Genomic DNA, 22,208 nt, shown 5'->3' with positions numbered 1-22,208 from the left:
GTATATGTCATTTCCAAGACGAATTGACGCTGTATTGGCCGCAAAAGGAGGCCCTACACCATACTAATAAATTATTGTGGTCTAAAACCAGGTGTTTCAGTTATTTTGTCCAACCCCTGTATATTGTAGTGCTTGGCAAAGGTTTGCCAAAGTAATCCCTCATCCATGTGGTTATATCAGCTATTGTTGAGTGGCGGTTCTTGATGCAGTGCCGTCTGAGGGATGGAAGATCACAGTGTTCAGCTTAAGCTTGCACCCTTGGCCTTTACACACTAAAATTCCTCCCGATTCTTTGAATCTTTTAATGATATTATGCACTGTAGAGGGAGAAATATGCAAATCCCTTCCAATCTTTCTTTGAGGTTCATTGTTTTTCAACATTTCAATAATTTTCTCACGCATTTGTTGACAAACTGGAGATCATCTGATCATCTTTGCTCATTAAAGACTCAACCTTTCCTGGATGCTGCTTTTGTGCCAAACCATGATTACAATCACCTGTTTGGAATCACATCATTATTTAGTTTTTTCCCCTCATTACTAGCCCTAAATTGTCCCTGTCCCAACTTATTTTGGAAGGTGTTGCAGGTCTGAAATGCAAGAATGGATGTTTATTAATTAATGAAATGAAGTTGACCAGACAAAACATGAAATATCTCAGGTTCATCCTGTCTGCAATCAAATAAAAGTCAAAGTAAATGTAAGGCCACGATTTAACCAGATTTCATTCTTTTTTCTCATTGCTTTTCATCTCACATGGTATCATTACACCCCTTGTCACTTCTTGTGTGTTTTTGTTACAACAGAACGTAGTCTGGGAGACCAGACAGACTCGTCTGAGATCCCTCCTGGTGATAGATGGTGTAGTGTGTGACCCCCTATCACCGATCAATCACGTAGTGTGAAAACCACAACGACTTAAAAGACTCCCAATCACAAAAGATCATGTCATGTGGTGTGAATTGTACACTTTGAAAATCGTGTAGTGTGAATTTAAGTGTGAGCATAAGCGTCACATAGTGCCCTCTGGGTAATGTAGTTAATATGTGGTCCTTATAGATGTAAAGAGGGTGAAAAAGAGTACCAGCAGTTTGTAAGAAGTAGTGCATCATGAATTAGCACTGCTTTCTATCACTCTGTACCTTTGGAAAATGTGTATGTAAGTGATCTGTGTCCCAACAACATTATTGGTTAACTTTTCATCAATTAATTATTAATCCCAGCCGCACAGGTGGCGCAGCGGTAAAACAGCATACAGCATATAGAATCTCAGCTTTGCCATCTGGCTGGGCTGGGCGTCTGCATGAACAACGATTGGCTGTTGTTCATAGGGTTCATAGGGTAGGATGAGCCGGATTACGACCTCTGCTGGCTGATTGATGGCGCCTGCTTAGAGTAGAGGAATAATGCTGATCAGGGTGTGACTCTCCGTGCACAAAGCTGATCGGCATATAAACTCGCCTCGTGCAGGTGAAAAGATGCAGTCAGCTACTGCACACGTTTCGTAGGGGGCGTGTGACAGTCTCGCTCTCCTCAATCGGGGTGGGGGTCAGCTCCAGTGTTGAGGAAGCATAAAACAACTGGGTAGAAAATTGGATGTGCTAAAATCGGGAGTAAAAGGGAGAAAATGCATTTAAAAAAACAATAATCATCACAATTTGATCACAGATAGTTTCTTGGAGTTCCTGGCTTGGTTTTTGTCCTGACAAGGCTTTGGAGATGTGTTGCTCACCAAACTGTGTCCAATCAATTCAAATCCCAACAGTTGGAGTTTTAGACACGTTTCAGGGATAATTAATATTTAGATGCTGATTCTGACTGACTCAGATAAACGTGGTCAGTCATTTATGCTTATGTGTCCTATTTTTGAGACACTTGTGTTTTTTTTCTGCATTCTGTTTGTCCAAATTCTCACCACCTGTGTTGTCGAGATGCCACCTGCCAAATGCTACAGGCTCTCTGATTCACACTGCATTCACTGCATGTTCACACTTCTATGTCTATTACCATTATAAATCTAACACTCGAGAGCTTGTCAATCCTGCTTGTCAATAAGAACGCATATATAAGCGTTTTTTTGGCATTTGTCTTCGTATCGCGTAAAGGAGTCCCTTTACGGTCAAGCCAGAAAGCCTGTACACCCCTTTACCCATTTCACATTTTAGTACGTTACAGACTCATTCTATAATAGATTGAGGTTTGTGTTTTTTGCCTTTAACATCTGCACACAATCGGCAATAATTACGAAGTGAGAACAGGAGCCTAATACTTGGTTGATGCACCTTTGGCAGCAATTACAGCTTCAATGTGTCTTGGGAAAGAAGCTACGAGCTACACTTGTTTCTGAACATTTTCACCTATTCTTTCTGACAAAAACAGCGGCTATAAAAACAGCGATATATTATATACAGTACCAGTCAAAAGTTTGGACACACTTTCTCACTCCTGTGGTTTTTCTTGATGTTTTTTTAATTTTCAACATTGTAGATTAATAATGAAGACATCCAAACTATGAAGGAACACATATGGAATTACGTAGTAAACAAAAAAGTGTTAAACAAACCAGAATATGTTTTATATTCTTTGAAGTAGCCATCTTTTGCTTTGATGACAGCTTTGCACACTTTTTGGCATTTTCTCAATCAGCTTCATTAGGTAGCCACCTGGAATGGTTTTCAATGAATGTTTGTGCTTTGTCTAGAGTTAATTTCTGGAATTTCTTGCTTTTTTAATGTGTTTGAGACCATCAGTTGTGCTGTGCAGAGGTAGAGTTGGTAAAATATAAAACATATTCTGGTTTGTGTAAAAAAATTTTGTTCACTACATAAATCCATATGTGTTCCTTCATAGTTTGGATGTCTTCAGTATTAATCTACAATGTAGAAAATAAAAATAATCAAGAAAAACCACTGAAGAGAAGGTGTGTCCAAACTTTTGATTGGTACTGTGTGTGTATATATGATCCGACATCATTCTGATCATGTCATTTCTGCTCTCTAATAACGCTCCGGCCGTCTTAACCCACAACAGATGCAATGATAAATGTTCCAGCCAGCTTCTGGCATAGTGATGAAGCGTCGCTCCCTACTCCCTCCTTTGGATTGGAATCTCACTTAAAATGGTGGAATACCCTACATAGTGCACTTCAGAGGAACAGCTGGTGTGAATGAATTACTCCTACAGGATTGGCCCTAATGGTTGAAAGAGCGCTTTCCGGACCAATCAGACCTTCTGATTTTAATTGTTAGTAAGAAATGCTGTTATTTGCATTTATTTAGTTGCAGCATAACACAAATGATGTGTCAATGAAACGCTTGATTGGCTTTCTAACAAGTTAGTGTTTTACTGCAGATTAGGTTTTTAATTATAAGCACACATTTACAAAATAACGGATAATATTCCTAATGGGACACACGGTTATAAATTTAACAGCATCTGGAAGAACATAAGCTAAGGTAAGCAGTGGTATGGATTTTTTTGCTGTGTTTTGGATTTTGGCCGCTGTGCCGTGATTTATCGCTCGCTTTTGTTTTGCAAAGAAAACAAAACGTATCAGTTTAAGCTTTTAACCGGTACCTAGGAAAGTAAAGGCACTTAGTAAAACGGCAAAATACAAGTGCTAATCTGTTGTTGTTTTTTATCTAAACGTACATATTATTTGTTTATTCGTACGCTACAAATACAAGTAGTGTAAGTAACAGGGTGGGTGATAAAGGAAGAAAATAAATCATAGAAGATGTACATGACAGAATGTGCAAACTGTGCGTCTGGCCATATGGCATAGACTAAAAACTAAAGCCGAAAATAGTAATAGAAGTAATAACATATAGAGCATAGATTCTTATGAACAGCAGATACAAATATATAAGTATAAATATAAAATATCATATATATACATAAGCAGTTATATAGATTATTAAAACTTAGTGAGCTGCTTTGCTGCCTACTGCCTACCTGGGCATTTTACCTAAGTAGAGAGAATTCTAATTTGACTACTTAGACATTTAGTGTGATTACGTCACTGCAGTTTTCGCTTACTGTGCTAACACAGTTAGCCTCAGGCCACTCATACCAATGGGCTGACACGGCGCAACCCGCTAACATGCCAGCTAACATCTCCCTTAATGTACCGAAAGCAGTTAAATTGTGACTGACAAGCCCGAATTTGCAAATAAATGATAATTTGTTATAACTCTGCATTTGTCCGCCATATTTGTCATTTTTTGTGAGAAAAGTTGTGCCGCACTGAATTCTGGGATTGTTTTCACCACTAAGGAAGCATCAGATGCTCCCTCGTTATTCAGTCAGATTATCGCTTAGCATTAAGGCCCCTCAGTAGGACCATTTTAAGGTATCTAAGAATTTAGTCTTAGGCTTCTTCTCGGGATCGTGTAGGATGGTGTAAATGCATCTATATAGAGAGCTTGGTAGGTTTTCAGACAGACCCTATGTGTGGTATTCTTGATAAAGTGGGTCACGCCTGGTGGGTGTGTTAAACGAGCTGTGATTTCACGGGCGTTGCTTGTCACTCATACAGAAGACTGATGCTGAACATGTCAGTACTTTCAGTAATGCCGCAGCAAAGCTTTTCTACGTGGGTCACATTGTGTGGATGTCTTACAAATGAACTTTGCACATATGTGGCTGATCATCAGTTGCCCTCTGTTAAATGGAATAAGTAACGAGTTCAGGGGACTCATGGGAATGACTGTGTGCCTAAAGTGAAATAACTACTGGAAAGAAAAGATGTATGTGTGTGTGTCCTAGATCGGACCCTAGATTAGGGTGTCCGTACGTCCGGTTTTAGGGCAGATGGTCCGCAGTCCGACTCGATGCCTGGATGGACACGTAATTGGAAGCTGATTGGATTTTCCTGTCATTGGCTTACTAACATGTCAAAAGAACTTGTAAGACTTGTATTTAATTGGTTTAAAGGCACCACTTTATTGAGGAACGTCCAGCCCTGAAATGACTGGCCTTTGAGTAGTCGGCTCACCACCCTTTTCATTTTGAGGAGTAGAAAAGCTTTTTCTCTGTGCAGACGCCATCAGTCAGCCAGCAGAGGTCGTAATTGCATCAGTTATGAGGAGTCCCTGTCTGGCTCCCACCCTGTATGAATAACAGCCAATCATTGTTCATGTAGGCACCGACGAGTCACAATTTTGTGCTTTTTTTTTCCCCAAGTATTGTGGTAATCAAATATTAACAAAACATTTTAGCTTATTAGTGCTCTAGGTTCGGCTTCTGCTAATTTTTTCCTGTTTCAATACACTCTGTTCTCTCATGGCAAATGTTAGTGTTGCTTCTTGTGACATCACATCATGTGGTTGGTTTGTTTACATGCCTTTAGTTCTTATTGTGTTACTACCTGAAATGAATTGCACCAAAATTCATTTTAAAAAATGGACTGAGACCCACCTGCTCAGATGGTCTTAGTCTGCTTATTTGGTTCACGCTCACTCAATTTTAATCAATTTTAAAGACGAAATTTATTATTCAGCCATGATAATAGCTATTGCAGCAGACATGGCATTAAGAACCACTTATAGAGCATCACGACTCCACCCTCAGAGGTTAACCCAATGACAGTCAGTTTTTGGCTCAGTGGGTAGCACACAGCAAGAAGGTCCTGGGGCCGCTCAGGTGGCGCAGCGGTAAAACACGCGAGCACACCAGAGCTGGGATTTCAAACACATCGCTTCGAATCTCAGCTCTGCCATCCGTCTGGGCTAGGCGGCTACATGAACAACGATTGGCTGTTGTTCACACAGGGTGGGAAAGCCGGACCAGGGTTTCTCATAACTGATGCAGCTACGACCTCTGCTGGCTGATTGATGGCACCTGTCAAGGGATAATGTGTGAAATATTGCAAATTAATTCTAACCTTTTATGCTAGGAAAAAAGAGCAATGCGAGATGCATGAGTGTTTTTAATAATAAAGACAAAGCCATCGACCTACAGATCAGACAAAATTAAAATGTGTTTGTAAAGGTCTGGATACATAAAGAGTATCGGATGTAGTTTCGAGAATACGGCACAGCACACGTCGTACGGACAGACATGGAACAGACATACACCCACACACACCTGTTAGTGTCCGATTCTACACACACACACTCCTACACACCACGTACACATTTGTTCTGTTAGAATGCTCAACTGCACTGCAGCACTGGCCAGCGAGGCACTAAAACACTGCATACAGCTCTTAATGTGTGAAGTTATTCAAGAAACACAAACTATCAAATTAAAAATGTGTAGACACTTAGAAATCACATTCCACTGACTCTTTACTGTCATTATACTAATACAGGGTTGGACAGTATAATGAAACACTGTCGGGCTACTTTTCTGGTGCAGATATACACCGATGAGGCATAACATTATGACCACTTTCCTAATATTGTGTTGGTTCCCCTTTTGCTGCCAAAGCAGCCCTGCAACTGTGATGCACTGTGTATTCTGACATCTTTCTATCAGAATCAGCGTTAACTTCTTTAGCAATTTGAGCTACAGTAGGGATCGTCTGTTGGATCGGACCACATGGGCCAGCCTTCGCTTCCCATGTGCATCAGTGAGATTTGGCTGCCCATGACCCTTACCACTGTTCCTTCCTCGGACCACTTTTGATACCCACAAGAGCTGCAGTTTTAAAGATGCTCTGACCCAGTCGTCTAGCCATCACAATTTGGCCCTTGTCAAACACGCTCAAATCCTCACACTCGCTTCTATGCTTCTAACACATCAACTTCGAGGATAAAATGTTCACTTGCTTCCTAATATATCCCACCTACTAACAGGTGCCGTGATCAGAGATAACCAGTGTTATTCACTTCATCTGTCAGTGGTCATAATGTTATGCTTGGTCGGTGTAAAAGACAATAAAAATGTGCATAGACAGTCAATACATATTTGCAAGGTCTGAGGTAGTATTAAAGTGCACATTATACAGTGGTACCTTGTAACTCAACATGCGGTTAAACATCATCAAAGTGTGACTATGAGACGAATCTGCATTTGTGTAGAATAACCGTCAAATTTACTCTGAAAGCTCCACGTACATCCATGTTTAGCTGGATTTTTCTCCTGATTCCTTTTTAAACTTGTGTTATAGCTCGAGGTTCTGAGAAATTGTAAGAATCAGCTTTTTTTTCTAGAGAGTCTAAAACGTTTATCGTTAAAAAAAAAAAAAGCTTAATGTCACTTAATGTAGGTATTATTTGGGTGGTGGATGATTCTCAGCACTGCAGTGACACTGACATGGTAACAGAAGCACTGATGGAGTTTTGAAACACCTCACTGTCCTTGCTGGACTGAGAATAGTCCACCAACCAAAAATATCCAGCCAACAGCACCCCGTGGGCAGCATCCTGTGACCACTGATGAAGGTCTAGAACAGTGGTTCTCAATCTTTTTAGACCGAGTACCACCCATTATCAAACCAAAACTTCCAAGTACCACCTATGTTTCTCATCACAGAACCACATATGGCACAAATTAATTAGGTGTGTGTGTGTGTGTTTATATATACAGTATATATATATATATATATATATACAGTACAGGCCAAAAGTTTGGACACACCAGCCAAAAGTTTGGACACACCTTCTCTTCAATGTTTTTTCTTGATTATTTTTATTTTCTACATTGTAGATTAATACTGAAGACATCCAAACTATGAAGAATTATGTAGTGAACCAAAAAGTGTTAAACAAACCAGAATATGTTTTATATTTTACCAACTCTACCTCTGCACAACCCAACTGATGGTCTCAAACACATTAAAAAAGCAACAAATTCCAAAAATTCACTCTAGACAAGGCACAAACATTCATTGAAAACCATTCCAGGTGGAAACCTAATAAAGCTGGTTGAGAAAATTTCAAAGAGTGTGCAAATCTGTCATTAAAGCAAAAGATAGCTACTTTGAAGAATCTAAAATATAAAACATATTCTGGTTTGTTTAACACTTTTTTGTTTACTACATAATTCCATATGTGTTCCTTCATAGTTTGGATGTCTTTAGTATTAATCTACAATGTAGAACATTTAAAAAAAAATTAAGAAAAACCACAGGAATGAGAAGGTGTGTCCAAACTTTTGGCCTGTACTATATATATATATATATATATATATATATATATATATATATATATATATATATATATATATATATACAGGGGTTGGACAAAATAACTGAAACACCTGGTTTTAGACCACAATAATTTATTAGTATGGTGTAGGGCCTCCTTTTGCGGCCAATACAGCGTCAATTGGTCTTGGAAATGACATATACAAATCCTGCACAGTGGTCAGAGGGATTTTAAGCCATTCTTCTTGCAGGATAGTGGCCAGGTCACTACGTGATGCTGGTGGAGGAAAACGTTTCCTGACTCGCTTCTCCAAAACACCCCAAAGTGGCTCAATAATATTTAGATCTGGTGACTGTGCAGGCCATGGGAGATGTTCAACTTCACTTTCATGTTCATCAAACCAATCTTTCACCAGTCTTGCTGTGTGTATTGGTGCATTGTCATCCTGATACACGGCACCGCCATTGGATGCACATGGTCCTCCAGAATGGTTCGGTAGTCCTTGGCAGTGACGCGCCCATCTAGCACAAGTATTGGGCCAAGGGAATGCCATGATATGGCAGCCCAAACCATCACTGATCCACCCCCATGCTTCACTCTGGGCATGCAACAGTCTGGGTGGTACGCTTCTTTGGGGCTTCTCCACACCGTAACTCTCCCGGATGTGGGGAAAACAGTAAAGGTGGACTCATCAGAGAACAATACATGTTACACATTGTCCACAGCCCAAGATTTGTGCTCCTTGCACCATTGAAACCGACGTTTGGCATTGGCACGAGTGACCAAAGGTTTGGCTATAGCAGCCCGGCCGTGTATATTGACCCTGTGGAGCTCCCGACGGACAGTTCTGGTGGAAACAGGAGAGTTGAGGTGCACATTTAATTCTGCCATGATTTGGGCAGCCGTGGTTTTATGTTTTTGGGATACAATCCGGGTTAGCACCCGAACATCCCTTTCAGACAGCTTCCTCTTGCGTCCACAGTTAATCCTGTTAGATGTGGTTTGTCCTTCTTGGTGGTATGCTGACATTACCCTGGATACCGTGGCTCTTGATACATCACAAAGACTTGCTGTCTTGGTCACAGATGCGCCAGCAAGACGTGCACCAACAATTTGTCCTCTTTTGAACTCTGGTATGTCACCCATAATGTTGTGTGCATTGCAATATTTTGAGCAAAACTGTGCTCTTACCCTGCTAATTGAACCTTCACACTCTGCTCTTACTGGTGCAATGTGCAATTAATGAAGATTGGCCACCAGACTGGTCCAATTTAGCCATGAAACCTCCCACACTAAAATGACAGGTGTTTCAGTTATTTTGTCCAACCCCTGTATATGTGTGTGTGTGTGTGTGTGTGTGTGTGTGTGTGTGTGTGTGTGTGTGATGGGAATTATGGCTTCTCGACGGGAGCCGGATCTTTTGGCTCGGTTCCTTTCAAAGAGCCGTTTAAAGAGTGACTCATCGCGCTACTAGGTAAACTATAAGACACGCCCTATATTAACGTCAAATTTGAATTTGCATTAAATGTACTGTATGGAAGCATCAGTATTCCATTACTGATGGAAGCTGAATGGGTGGATTACAGCCAATAAGAACTGTGCAGAAATAAATGACTTGGCTCCTTTCGTTCATTTCAAAGATCCGTTCAATAGAATCGGATCGTTCGTGAGCGACCCATCAGTTAGCACTGAGCATGTGAGTGAGTGCGCGTGTTTAGCGGAGCAGCCTTGTGATGTCAGGAACGAGATCAGTGAGATTCAAACGCAGATCTGCTCTGACAAAAGCAAGAGAGCTACTGATAACTTTACTGATAACTTTACTGATAACTTTTTATTTATAATGATTTATACTGATTTTTTTATTTATAATTATTAAATTATTTATTTTTTCGTTGCATATTATTACTTTTCCGAGATTATCTGGCGTACCACCTCGTGCTGCTTCACGTACCACCAGTGGTACGCGTACCACAGTTTGAGAACCACTGGTCTAGAAGATGACCAACTCAAACAGCAGCAATAGATGAGCGATCGTCTCTGACTTTACATCTACAAGGTGGACCAACTAGGTAGGAGTGTCTAACAGAGTGGACAGTGAGTGGACATGGTATTTAAAAACTTCAGCGGCGCTGCTGTGTCTGATCCACTCATACCAGTACAACACACACTAACACAACACCACCATGTCAGTGTCACTGCAGTGCTGAGAATGATCCACCACCTAAATAATACCTGCTCTGTAGTGGTCCTGGGAAAGTCCTGACCATTGAAGAACAGGGTGAAAGCAGGTATAAAAGCATGCAGAGAAATGGATGGATTACAGTCAGTAATTGTAGAACTACAAAGTGCTTCTATATGGTAAGTTGAGCTGATAACATAGACAGTTAGTGTAGAAACAAGAGTGGTTTTAATGTTATGGCTGATCGGTGTATACAACCAATTACAGTTAGAGCGAAGATGGGTCGTGGTTCGCCGCATTTACCGTGTGGTTCACAACGTGCCAATCTGCAAATTTACCACCTTCACCTTTCACCACCTACCGCACATAATATTGTAAAGAGATCTCAGTTCGAGTGGGGCAAGGCTGAAAACCTCTATTTACTATGTGTGACCTTCGAGCCCTGAGATCATGCTTCTGTGATGCCACATGGGACCAGGAGCACTTCAGAAAACCGTTGTCACATAAGACATTCTACCTCTATATTGAGAAATGCAACATGAAACTCTTTTATACAGAAAGAAAGTCATGTATCAGTTCTATGCAGAAACACTGTCAGAGTTAGAGCTCATCTCAGATGGCCAGAAAGACAGCCATGGTTAGATAAGTTTACATTTTAAATGATTTTTGGGATAACTGGAGTGTGAGGCTGCATATTTAGGTCTTTCACCACCTACCGCACTTAATATTATGAAGAGATTCTAGAGAAATCTACAGTATAATCTCTGGAAACCTCTATTTAATATGCATGACCTTTGAGCCCTGAGATCATGCTTTTCAAAGGTCACACATATTAAATAGAGGTTTCCAGCCTTGCCCCACAAGAACTGAGATTTTTCTAGAATCTCTAAATGCTGCCGGAGTTTATCTCCACGCCAGAGCTCCTCTCAGATGGCTGGACTTTCAGTTTCCTGTGCCAAGGACAAACGGGACCAACCAGACTGTTCTCAGCAAAAGGTGCAAAAGCCGCAAAAGGCAACATCTGTTATGGTGTGCTGCCCACAGCATGGGTGACTTGCATATGTGGCAAGGCACTATCATCGTAGAGGCGCATACTGGGATTTTAGCAAGACATATGCTGTCATCTAGGGGATATGGTCCTTGGTTATTTCTGCAAGACAGTGATAGACCTCTTTCTGGATGTGCTACAGTCGTGTAGCTTCGTATAAACATTATGGGTGTGTTCGAAAAGCTAGGGAGCTCTCTACATAGGCAGCATTTTACGTCATCCTGTGCGCGCTCCCGAGAAGGAGGCTGTTCGAAATCCTAGATGCCTTAAAATCCTCACTACTAAGGTATCTTAATATTTTAATGTTATTTTGGCTCAAGAACGAGCGAGCATCCGACGCTGCCTTAGTGATCAAGGCAATCCCAGCATTCATTGCGGGTCGGGTGCTCTTCTCTCACAGAAAAATAAACATGGCTGACGGGGCGGAGAAACGAATGGAGTTATTTTCAAACGTAAATAAAATATTACTGATTTTTAACTTGTATAAACTTGTACCGAGTGTTTTTATTTGCAAGTTCGAGCTTGTCAGGAAATGTAACCGTTATCGGTACATGAAGGGAGATGTTATATTGACGTTAGCGTGCTGTGCTACATCAATCCATTGGTTTTAATGGCAAGATGCTAAACGCGAAACCCGATGGAAGCGCTGTCTAAGTAGCGCGTTCGAATAACCTGCCTTATAAGTCATTGACTTATTAGAATCCTCTCTACTGAGGCAGCTGCCTACTGTATGTAGACAGTAAGACAGCAAGGTAGCTACCTAGGTTTTCGAACACACCCTATATATATATACAGTGTATCACAAAAGTGAGTACACCCCTCACATTTCTGCAAATATTTTATTATATCTTTTCATGGGACAACACTATAGAAATAAAACTTGGATATAACTTAGAGTAGTCAGTGTACAACTTGTATAGCAGTGTAGATTTACTGTCTTCTGAAAATAACTCAACACAGCGATTAATGTCTAAATAGCTGGCAACATAAGTGAGTACACCCCACAGTGAACATGTCCAAATTGTGCCCAAAGTGTCAATATTTTGTGTGACCACCATTATTATCCAGCACTGCCTTAACCCTCCTGGGCATGGAGTTCACCAGAGCTGCACAGGTTGCTACTGGAATCCTCTTCCACTCCTCCATGATGACATCACGGAGCTGGTGGATGTTAGACACCTTGAACTCCTCCACCTTCCACTTGAGGATGCGCCACAGGTGCTCAATTGGGTTTAGTCCATCACCTTTACCTTCAGCTTCCTCAGCAAGGCAGTTGTCATCTTGGAGGTTGTGTTTGGGGTCGTTATCCTGTTGGAAAACTGCCATGAGGCCCAGTTTTCGAAGGGAGGGGATCATGCTCTGCTTCAGAATGTCACAGTACATGTTGGAATTCATGTTTCCCTCAATGAACTGCAGCTCCCCAGTGCCAGCAACACTCATGCAGCCCAAGACCATGATGCTACCACCACCATGCTTGACTGTAGGCAAGATACAGTTGTCTTGGTACTTCTCACCAGGGCGCCGCCACACATGCTGGACACCATCTGAGCCAAACAAGTTTATCTTGGTCTCGTCAGACCACAGGGCATTCCAGTAATCCATGTTCTTGGACTGCTTGTTTTCAGCAAACTGTTTGCTGCCTTTCTTGTGCGTCAGCTTCCTTCTGGGATGACGACCATGCAGACCGAGTTGATGCAGTGTGCGGTGTATGGTCTGAGCACTGACAGGCTGACCTCCCACATCTTCAACCTCTGCAGCAATGCTGGTAGCACTCATGTGTCTATTTTTTAAAGCCAACCTCTGGATATGACGCCGAACACGTGGACTCAACTTCTTTGGTCGACCCTGGCGAAGCCTGTTCCGAGTGGAACCTGTCCTGGAAAACCGCTGTATGACCTTGGCCACCATGCTGTAGCTCAGTTTCAGGGTGTTAGCAATCTTCTTATAGCCCAGGCCATCTTTGTGGAGAGCAACAATTCTATTTCTCACATCTTTGCCATGAGGTGCTTTGCCATGAGGTGCCATGTTGAATATCCAGTGGCCAGTATGAGAGAATTGTACCCAAAACACCAAATTTAACAGCCCTGCTCCCCATTTACACCTGGGACCTTGACACATGACACCAGGGAGGGACAACGACACATTTGGGCACAATTTGGACATGTTCACTGTGGGGTGTACTCACTTATGTTGCCAGCTATTTAGACATTAATGGCTGTGTGTTGAGTTATTTTCAGAAGACAGTAAATCTACACTGCTATACAAGCTGTACACTGACTACTCTAAGTTATATCCAAGTTTCATGTCTATAGTGTTGTCCCATGAAAAGATATAATGAAATATTTGCAGAAATGTGAGGGGTGTACTCACTTTTGTGATACACTGTATATATACCTTGTGGTACCTTGTACTTCTCCTACACTCGACATGTGTGTGACTGCCGCTTTGTTCAGTGCTTGGCTTGAGTTGTGCAATAAGACGTCATCAAAGTGTGACTATGAGACTAATCTGCATTTGTGTGGAATAACCGTCATATTCACTCTGAAAGCTCCACATGTATCTGTGTTTAGCTGGATTTTTCACGATGCTTTCCTTTTTTTCTTTTTCTTTAACGCATCCAATTGTTCATTTTGCATCGTGCTTCCTCTCTGTCTATGCCGAACCCTGCCCTGACAGGGGAGATTGAAGCTAACCCACATCCCCTCCGAAACATGAGCAGCAGCCGGATGCATTTTTTGCCACCCACACATTGATGAGTTTGGCGCCACCTAGCGTTGCATGCGGAGAGACACACCCTAAGGGCACTCTTCCTCATCTCTTGTGCAGGCGCCTCTAATCAGCCGGCAGAGGTCGTAATTGCATTCTGACAGAGAGAGACCCACATCCGGTCCTTTGTCCCACCCCCCAACTGAGCAACCGGCCAATCGTTGCCCATACAGCCACTCAGCTTCAAACCGGTGAAGCAGAGCTGGATTCGATACTACGTACTCAGAATCCAGCTCTGGTTTGCAGCGTGTCTTTTTACCGCTGCGCCACCTGAGCGGCGTCGATGTTTGACTTTTAAACTTGTTTTATAGCTCGGGATTCTGAGAAATGTAAGAATCAGCTTTTCCAAGAGAGTCCAAAACGCTTAACATTAAACAAAAGCTTAATGTGACTTAATGTATTAAAAGAACAACATCAAACATCCCTTAATTATTACTGCTCATAAGTTCTCTCCACTATTTAAATTCCTTAGTCGTATTATTACAATAAGTCACGTTAAGCTTTGTGCACCACCACACAATGACACAGCCAGCACATTTTGCAGCTTCTCATGTGAATGTGCCCTTACTGAACTCGATAAGGAATACGGTATTCCAAGATCAAGCATCTCCACGATTAAGAAGCATAAGGAAACAATAAAGAAATAAAGCTAAAGAGTAGGTTTATTGTATTTCAGTGTTTTTATATTATACGTGTGTTATTTTTAGTGTTTAAGTGTTAAAACAACCCCATTATTTTACATTAGCCCAAAATATATGCAGTACAGTGGGACCACGGAACACATTAACAGGTTTCCCATACATCCTTATGGAAAAAAAATACCTTGAAACTCAACGCTTTTAAAACTCAACAAACATATGTAATATAATAAAAAAAAAAAACATATAAATATTATAAATAACAGGATAAACCCAAAATATTTCATGTTTTATCTGCTCAGCTTAATTTCATTTGTTAATAGACCTCCTTTCCTGCATTTCAGGCCTGCAACACATTCCAAAAAAGTTGGGGCAGGGGGAATTTAGAGGTAGTAATGAGGTGAAAAAACTACTGTAAATAATGATGTGATTAAACAGACAAACAGGTGATGTCGGCAGCTGATGGCTGATATAACCACATGGGTGAGGGATTACTTTGTCAAGCACTACAATACAGAGTTACATGCACAAATGCCACTTAAAACTTTACTGTGCAAAAAAGAAGCCTTATGTTAACCCTGTCCAGAAGTGGCGTCAACTTCTCTGGGCTCCGAAGCATCTAGGATGGACCATCACACAGTGGAAATGTGTATTGTGGTCGGATGAATCAGCATTCCAGGTCTTTTTTTGGATAAAATGGACGCCGTGTGCGCCAGACCAAAGACGAAAAGGACCATCCAGACTGTTATCAGCAACAAGTCCAAATGTCAGGGTGTGTCATGGTATGGGACTGTGTCAGTGCCCTTGGCAAAGGTCATTTACACTTCTATGATGGCAGCATTAATGCAGAAAAGTACATTGAGAACTTAGAGCAACATGTGCTGCCTTCAAGACGTTGTCTTTTCCAGGGACGTTCATGCATTTTTCAACAAGACGATGCAAAACCACATGCTGCACACATTACAAAGGCACGGCTGTGGAAGAAGAGGGTAAGGGTACTGGACTGGCCTGCCTGCAGTACTGACCTGTCCCCAATAGAGAATGTGTGGAGGATTTTGAAATGTAAAACGAGACAATGACGACCCCGTACTGTCGCACATTTTAAGACGTGTTTGCAGGAAGAATGAGACAAAATAAAAGCTGAAACACTAAATCACTTGGTCTCCTCGGTGCCAAAACGTCCTTTAAGTGTGGTGAAAAGGAATGGTGACATTACAAAGTGGTAAATGCTGTACTGTCCCAACTTTTTTGGAATGTGTTGCAGGCTTGAATGAAGGAATGGATGTTTATTAATAAATGAAATGAAGTTGAGCAGAAAAAAAACATATCTCAGGTTCATCCTGTCTGCAATCAAATAAAAGTCAAAGTAAATGTAAGAAACTCTGTTTTTTTATTATTTGCATTTGGGGTTGTGAATAAAATAGCTCAAATCTTATCATTTATATCATGTTCAAGTTTTATATTCATTTGATTCTAGCCCTAGGTAGGAACATACTATTGTTAAAGATAACATGATGGCATCATAATTCAGTTTTTAGTTTCAAAATATTGGGAAGTTTGGTTTTTATAGGATAAAAACCAAGATTATTTTCCAAACCTGTGGATCACTTATATTCTTGGTTACTGTCACATACAGAGTAAACTAATTAAGCTTCATCTAATTAAAGATATTTGAAATATTTAAATATTTGAGATTTATGGGACAAAACTAGCTACCTCAACGTTGTTATGGAAACTGTTGAATTGCACGCTTACGCTTACGCTAATGCTATGCTTCCACTTGACAGATTGCTCAAGCACAATGAATTATTCCAACATGAAAAACCATTAGTTCACGCCTCCTCCTCCTCACTCTGTTCACCCCCCACTCACAATTTTCCACTCTCTATCTGGTTACCTCTCTCTCGCTTGCTCGCTGTTGCTACAAGGCTTCAGATGTTTGCTGTTTTCAGCTTTTTATGATCTGATTTTGCTTTTTATTTAAACATTCGGGTTGTTTTATACACTTGGTCTGAATATGAATGCTTAAGTCCTTATCAGTTATTGATTCTGGGCTCATTTGAGGAAGGTCTGTTATATCACAGACTAGTATCTTCTGAACCATGGATAGATAATGATGTCTTATTATTGTCTTTAATTAATACTAAGGTTTTTTTTCCAGTGCTGCTCATGATCTTTCTGCCAAATCTTTTAGCCAAAGCTGTTTGCTGTACCTGACGATAAGTCCATCCATCCATCTAAAATTACAAGCTCTGGTCTTTGTATCTAAGAAGTAATGCAAGACATTTGACATACCACATTATTTAATGTCTGGGCATAGTAGGAAATCACTTTCACATGTAGAAGATTACATACACTGCCTGGCCAAAAAAGGTCACCACCTGGACTTAACTAAGCAAATAGGATAATTACTGCATGGGTGATTGTTTCAGCTGACAACAAGTTATTTAACCCTAACTGATGCAGTGAGTAGCTTTGTTAAACAACCATGAAAGACCTGAAAATCGCAGTTTACTGAGTGAAGCTGCCATGAACAATGAGATAAACTGCCCAAATCCAGTTAGGCAAAGCTAAATGGATCCAAGAAGACTTGGAGCTGTAATTGCTGCCAACGTGGCTTTTACAAGATCGTGAATAAAGGGTGAATAAACTTCAGATTTTCATCATTATGGGGGATTATGTGTGGCTTGATGGGAAATATGGCAGATCTGTCAATTCAAACTCAAATCCTCAACCAGTCCAGATGTCTAAATTATTTACACTCCAGCGAACATCATGTTCTTTTTGATGTATTAAAAATCCTCCCCAGGCCGCTCAGGTGGCGAAGCGGTAAAAAGAAACGCGCTGCAACCAGGGCTGGATTCTGAGAGCGTGGTATTGAATCCAGCCTTGCTTTACCGGTTCGAAGCTGAGTGGCTATATGAGCAACGATTGGCCGGTTGCTCATGTGGGGGGTGGGACAAAGAACCGGATGTGGGTCTCTCTCTGTCAGAATGCGATTGCGTTCTCTGCCGGCTGATTGGAGGCGCTTACACAGAGATGGGAGAGGGTGCCCTTAGGGTGTGTCTCTCCGCATGCAACGCTAGGTGGCGCCAAACTCGTCGATGTGTGGGTGGCAAAGATGCATCTGGCTGCTGCTCGTGTTTCGGAGGGGATACGGGTTAGCTTCAATCACCTCCGTCAGGGCAGGGTTCGGCATAGACAGAGAGGAAGCACGATGCTAATTGAACAATTGGATGCGCTAGAAGGGGAGAAAAAGGGGTAAAAAAAAAAAAAATCTTCCCCACAGTTTGTTGTCATGGATGGAACGTTTTATTGTAGATTTGTAGATCGGCTACCCCAAAATTAAGTCAACACACTTGTAGCGTTCCCTAAAAATTCATAATGAAAATATAAAACTAGATAGAAATATGACATAGAAATAGATAAGAAACATACTAAGCATGAAACTTGCTAACAGGCTGCAGAAGAAGCAGAGGAAAGCTGCTGTGTACCACATAGCGTCCAATGTCAAGGTGTCAAGGCTTCTTTTGAAGCACTTTGTATAGGATTTTGTATGCTAATTGAACCCCTGCCCTCTCTTGCTGGGTTAGCAGTGATCTTTTTGCTTAGTGTGGAGCCTAATTTATGTGGAGCAAGTTTAGGCTATTCCAAAATATTGCCTGCTATCATACACACCCCATAAACGGTACTAATTCTTTAAGGATTTAATTTCATTTTTTTGTGTACATTTTGATTACTAGGACATTTTATGGTCCAGCTCTGATCATATAGCATATTAAACAGTCTTTATATTCTACTTCAAACATCACTTGTCTGTCATATAATTTATAAAACAGATTGGCCAATTAAATTAAAAGCACTGTGATCCAAAAGATGATAGAATAGAATGCCATTATTTGTCATATACACTGATCAGCCATAACATTAAAACCCCCTCCTTGTTTCTACACTCTCTGTCCATTTTATCAGCTCCACTTACCATATAAAAGCACTTTGTAGTTCTACAATTACTGACTGTAGTCCATCTGTTTCTCTACATACTTTTTTAGCCCCCTTTCATGCTGTTCTTCAATGGTCAGGACCACCACAGTGCAGGTATTATTTGGGTGGTGGATCATTCTCAGCACGGCAGTGACACTGACATGGTGGTGGTGTGTTAGTGTGTGTTGTGCTGGTATGAGTGGATCAGACACAGCAGCGCTGATGGAGTTTTTAAACACGTCACTGTCACTGCTGGACTGAGAATAGTCCACCAACCAAAAATATCCAGCCAACAGGGCCCCATGGGCAGCGTCCTGTGACCAACTCAAACAGCAGCAGGAATAGATGAGCGATCGTCTCTGACTTTACATCTACAAGGTGGACCAACTAGGTAGGGGTGTCTAATAGAGTGGACAGTGAGTGGACACGGTATTTAAAAACTCCAACAGCACTTATCCACTTATACCAGCACAACACACACTAACACACCACCACCATGTCAGTGTCACTACAGTGCTGAGAATGACCCACCACCCAAATAATGCCTACTCTGTAGTGGTCCTGTGGGGGTTCTGACCATTAAAGAACAGAGTAAAAGGAGGTTAATAAAATGGCTGATAAAATGGACAGTGAGTGTAGAAATAAGGAGGTGGTTTTAATGTTATGGCTGATCGGTGTATCTTGTGTCATTTTGAAGGGCCAAGCAAGCCCCAGCCATACACAAACAATGTATCAAACAAACCACAAAACAAAATATGCTTCATTACAATTGCAAGATGTAATGTAAGACCTCCACATGGGGGCGTGTTTAAGTTTATGTGTGCCTGTTAAAATTTGTTTATTTAATTATTAATATTTTACTCTGCACTAGGCTACCACTGTCCCAATACAGATAGATACACACTTAATTATGATGCATATGCAGCATAAAGATTCTGCACTAATTGAATGCATTAACATTCCATTTTGGAATCTTCATAGCAGAACATCATAGTGCAGGTAGGACATGGAGGTCACTGCTATAACTACAGCCGTGCTTTGAGTGCTCAATTATTCAGCATTTCTTACAGCAGCTAGGAGAATGTCCATAGTTTTGTTGGTTACATTGCTGCTAAGAAAACATGGTACTACCTCTGTACAGCCACTGGCACTGAACCACATTGTGTCAGTACATATCAGTGCCCTGGAAAGGCATTCAAAGTCCTGATTACAAGCAATGGAAAGCTGTCACCCCACCACCCAACCAAAGTTTTGAGTAAAATACAAGAACCACAGCAGGAGAAGAAACTGTAAACTTCCCCCATTACATATATTTCTTGTAAGAGGGGAAGCTCCTCCACTCTGTAATATCTGCCATATACCCATTTCTAGCAAACTGAATGTCCTAATCACTTGTCAAACTCAAGGCCCGTGGGTCATTTTATGTGCCGTGAGCTTAAAAGATGTATGACTGTCTTAAAATACACTGTAAAATCGTACATAAACTGCATCTCCCACAATGCATGCTGATTTTGTGACCGCATCCCACCACTAGTTGCCAGTGTTTCCACATAATTGTTTAACTGAGGCAGTTTTCCAACAAGTGATGTTGAGAAATATTTACAAATAATCCCAAAATGTACAAGAAGAGACAAATTGAAGCAGAACGAAGGAAATTTAATAAAAGATGGAAAGTAAATACAAGTTTGTGCTTCAAGAGGAAAAAACGGTACGTCTCTTGTGTTATGAGGCCGTGTCTGTGGTAAAGGAGTACAATATCCACTGATCAGCCATAAAATTAAAACCATCTCCTTGTTTCTACACACTGTCCATTTTATCAGCTCCACTTACCATATAGAAGCACTTTGTAGTTCTACAATTACTGACTGTAGTTTATCTGTTTCTCTACATACTTCTTTTAGCCTGCTTTCACCCTGTTCTTCAATGGTCCGAACCACTACAGAGCAGGTATTATTTAGGTGGTGAATCATTCTCAGCACTGCTGTGACATTGACATGGTGGTGGTGTGTTAGTGTGTGTTGTGCTGGTATGAGTGGATCGGACACAGCAGCACTGCTGTATTTTTTAAATACCGTGTCCACTCACTGTCCAGTCTATTACACATTCCTACCTAGTTGTTCCACCTTGTAGATGTAAAGTCAGAGACGATCGCTCATCTATTGCTGTTATTTGAGTTGGTCATCTTCTAGACCTTCATCAGTGGTCACAGGATGCTGCCTACGGGGTGCTGTTGGCTGGATGTTTTTGGTTGGTGGACTATTCTCAGTCCAGCAGTGACAGTGAGGTGTTTAAATCTCCAGCAGCGCTACTGTGTCTTATCCACTCATACCGGCACAACACACACTAACACACCACCACCATGTCAGTGTCTACAGATGGACTACAGTCAGTAATTGTAGAACTACAAAGTGCTTCTATATGGTAAGTGAAGCAGATGAAATGGACAGTGTTTTTCTCATAATAAACGTACTTAAGATTGCAGGCACGGTGGATAAGTGGGTAGCACTGTCACCTCACAGCAAGAAGGTCCCGGGTTCGATCCCCAGGTGAAACGGTCCGGGACCTTTCTGTGTGGAGCTTGCATGTTCTCCCCGTGTCTGTGTTGGTTTCCTCCGGGTGCTCCGGTTTCCTCCCACAGTCCAAAGACATGCAAGTGAGGTGAATTGAAGACACTGAATTGTCCATGACTGTGTTTGATATAACCTTGTGAACTGATGAATCTTGTGTAGTAAGTGACTACCGTTTCTGTCATGAATGTAACCAAAGTGTAAAACATGACATTAAAATCCTAATAAACAAACAACCCTATTTTTATGAGCACAGAGAAGTCAGCATAATGTTGTAGAACTTTATACAGCACCAAATTACTAATACTAATAATCCCAGTAAACATGAAACATGCACAAGAGTGACTAAAGTGTGTACCTGTACTTCATGCCAGTCTGTTTGCCCGTGGACTCCTTCAGCGAGATGTGATGGCGGTGGGTGAATGACCCCAGGCTGCGAGCGATCAGCGCAACCGTACGGAACCGAGCCCGGGCTGCGCTCATCGTATTCGGGCTCGTCGTGTTCTGCTTGCTCGGCTCGTTGTTCCTCGGCGCCTTGAGCCCATGATCGGTGCACGCAAATGACACCTGCATGTCTGGAATCTAACTTGGACCAAAAAAGTGAAAAAAGTGAGGAATTATCAGTGCCTGCTGGGAACTTTTCAAGATCCTGGCTGAACCTCACGGTCGCTGAGTCAGGCAGGCGACAGGTTTGAAAGGAATACGGACGATCGAGCGCCTGGAGGTTCCCCGCGCTCAGAGATCTCTGGCGTCTTCATGAAACGATGCAGGATTCTGTAGAACGACACGTGCCGCGACACGTACCCGCCTTCTGCATCCCCGCGTTGTGACTTGTGATCGTCTCTCTCTCGCTTTGACTCTTTTTGGGGACGATAAGCTGTTGCAGCCTACGCTGCCTCTACTTCTCCCTCTCTTTTTTTTTTTCTTTCTCTG

The 22,208-nt window shown here is 41.5% G+C and overlaps 1 protein-coding gene across 1 annotated transcript in view; it reads right to left on the bottom strand.

Annotated features, from left to right (window-relative positions):
* The window catches only part of kcnab1b (potassium voltage-gated channel subfamily A regulatory beta subunit 1b), a 73,573-nt gene extending 51,725 nt beyond the window's left edge, over positions 1-21,848 (bottom strand). Inside the window, exon 1 of the mRNA XM_062987346.1 lies at positions 21,634-21,848. Within this exon, the coding sequence (XP_062843416.1) occupies positions 21,634-21,848 (215 nt within the window). The remainder of the gene's footprint in view (positions 1-21,633) is intronic.
* Positions 21,849-22,208: the final 360 nt, after the last annotated feature.

The sequence above is a fragment of the Trichomycterus rosablanca genome, chromosome 25 (assembly GCF_030014385.1).
Source record: "Trichomycterus rosablanca isolate fTriRos1 chromosome 25, fTriRos1.hap1, whole genome shotgun sequence".
Lineage (NCBI taxonomy): Eukaryota > Metazoa > Chordata > Actinopteri > Siluriformes > Trichomycteridae > Trichomycterus > Trichomycterus rosablanca.
Note: the sequence above shows the minus strand (reverse complement) of the source record. Positions and strands in the feature narration are given on the sequence as shown.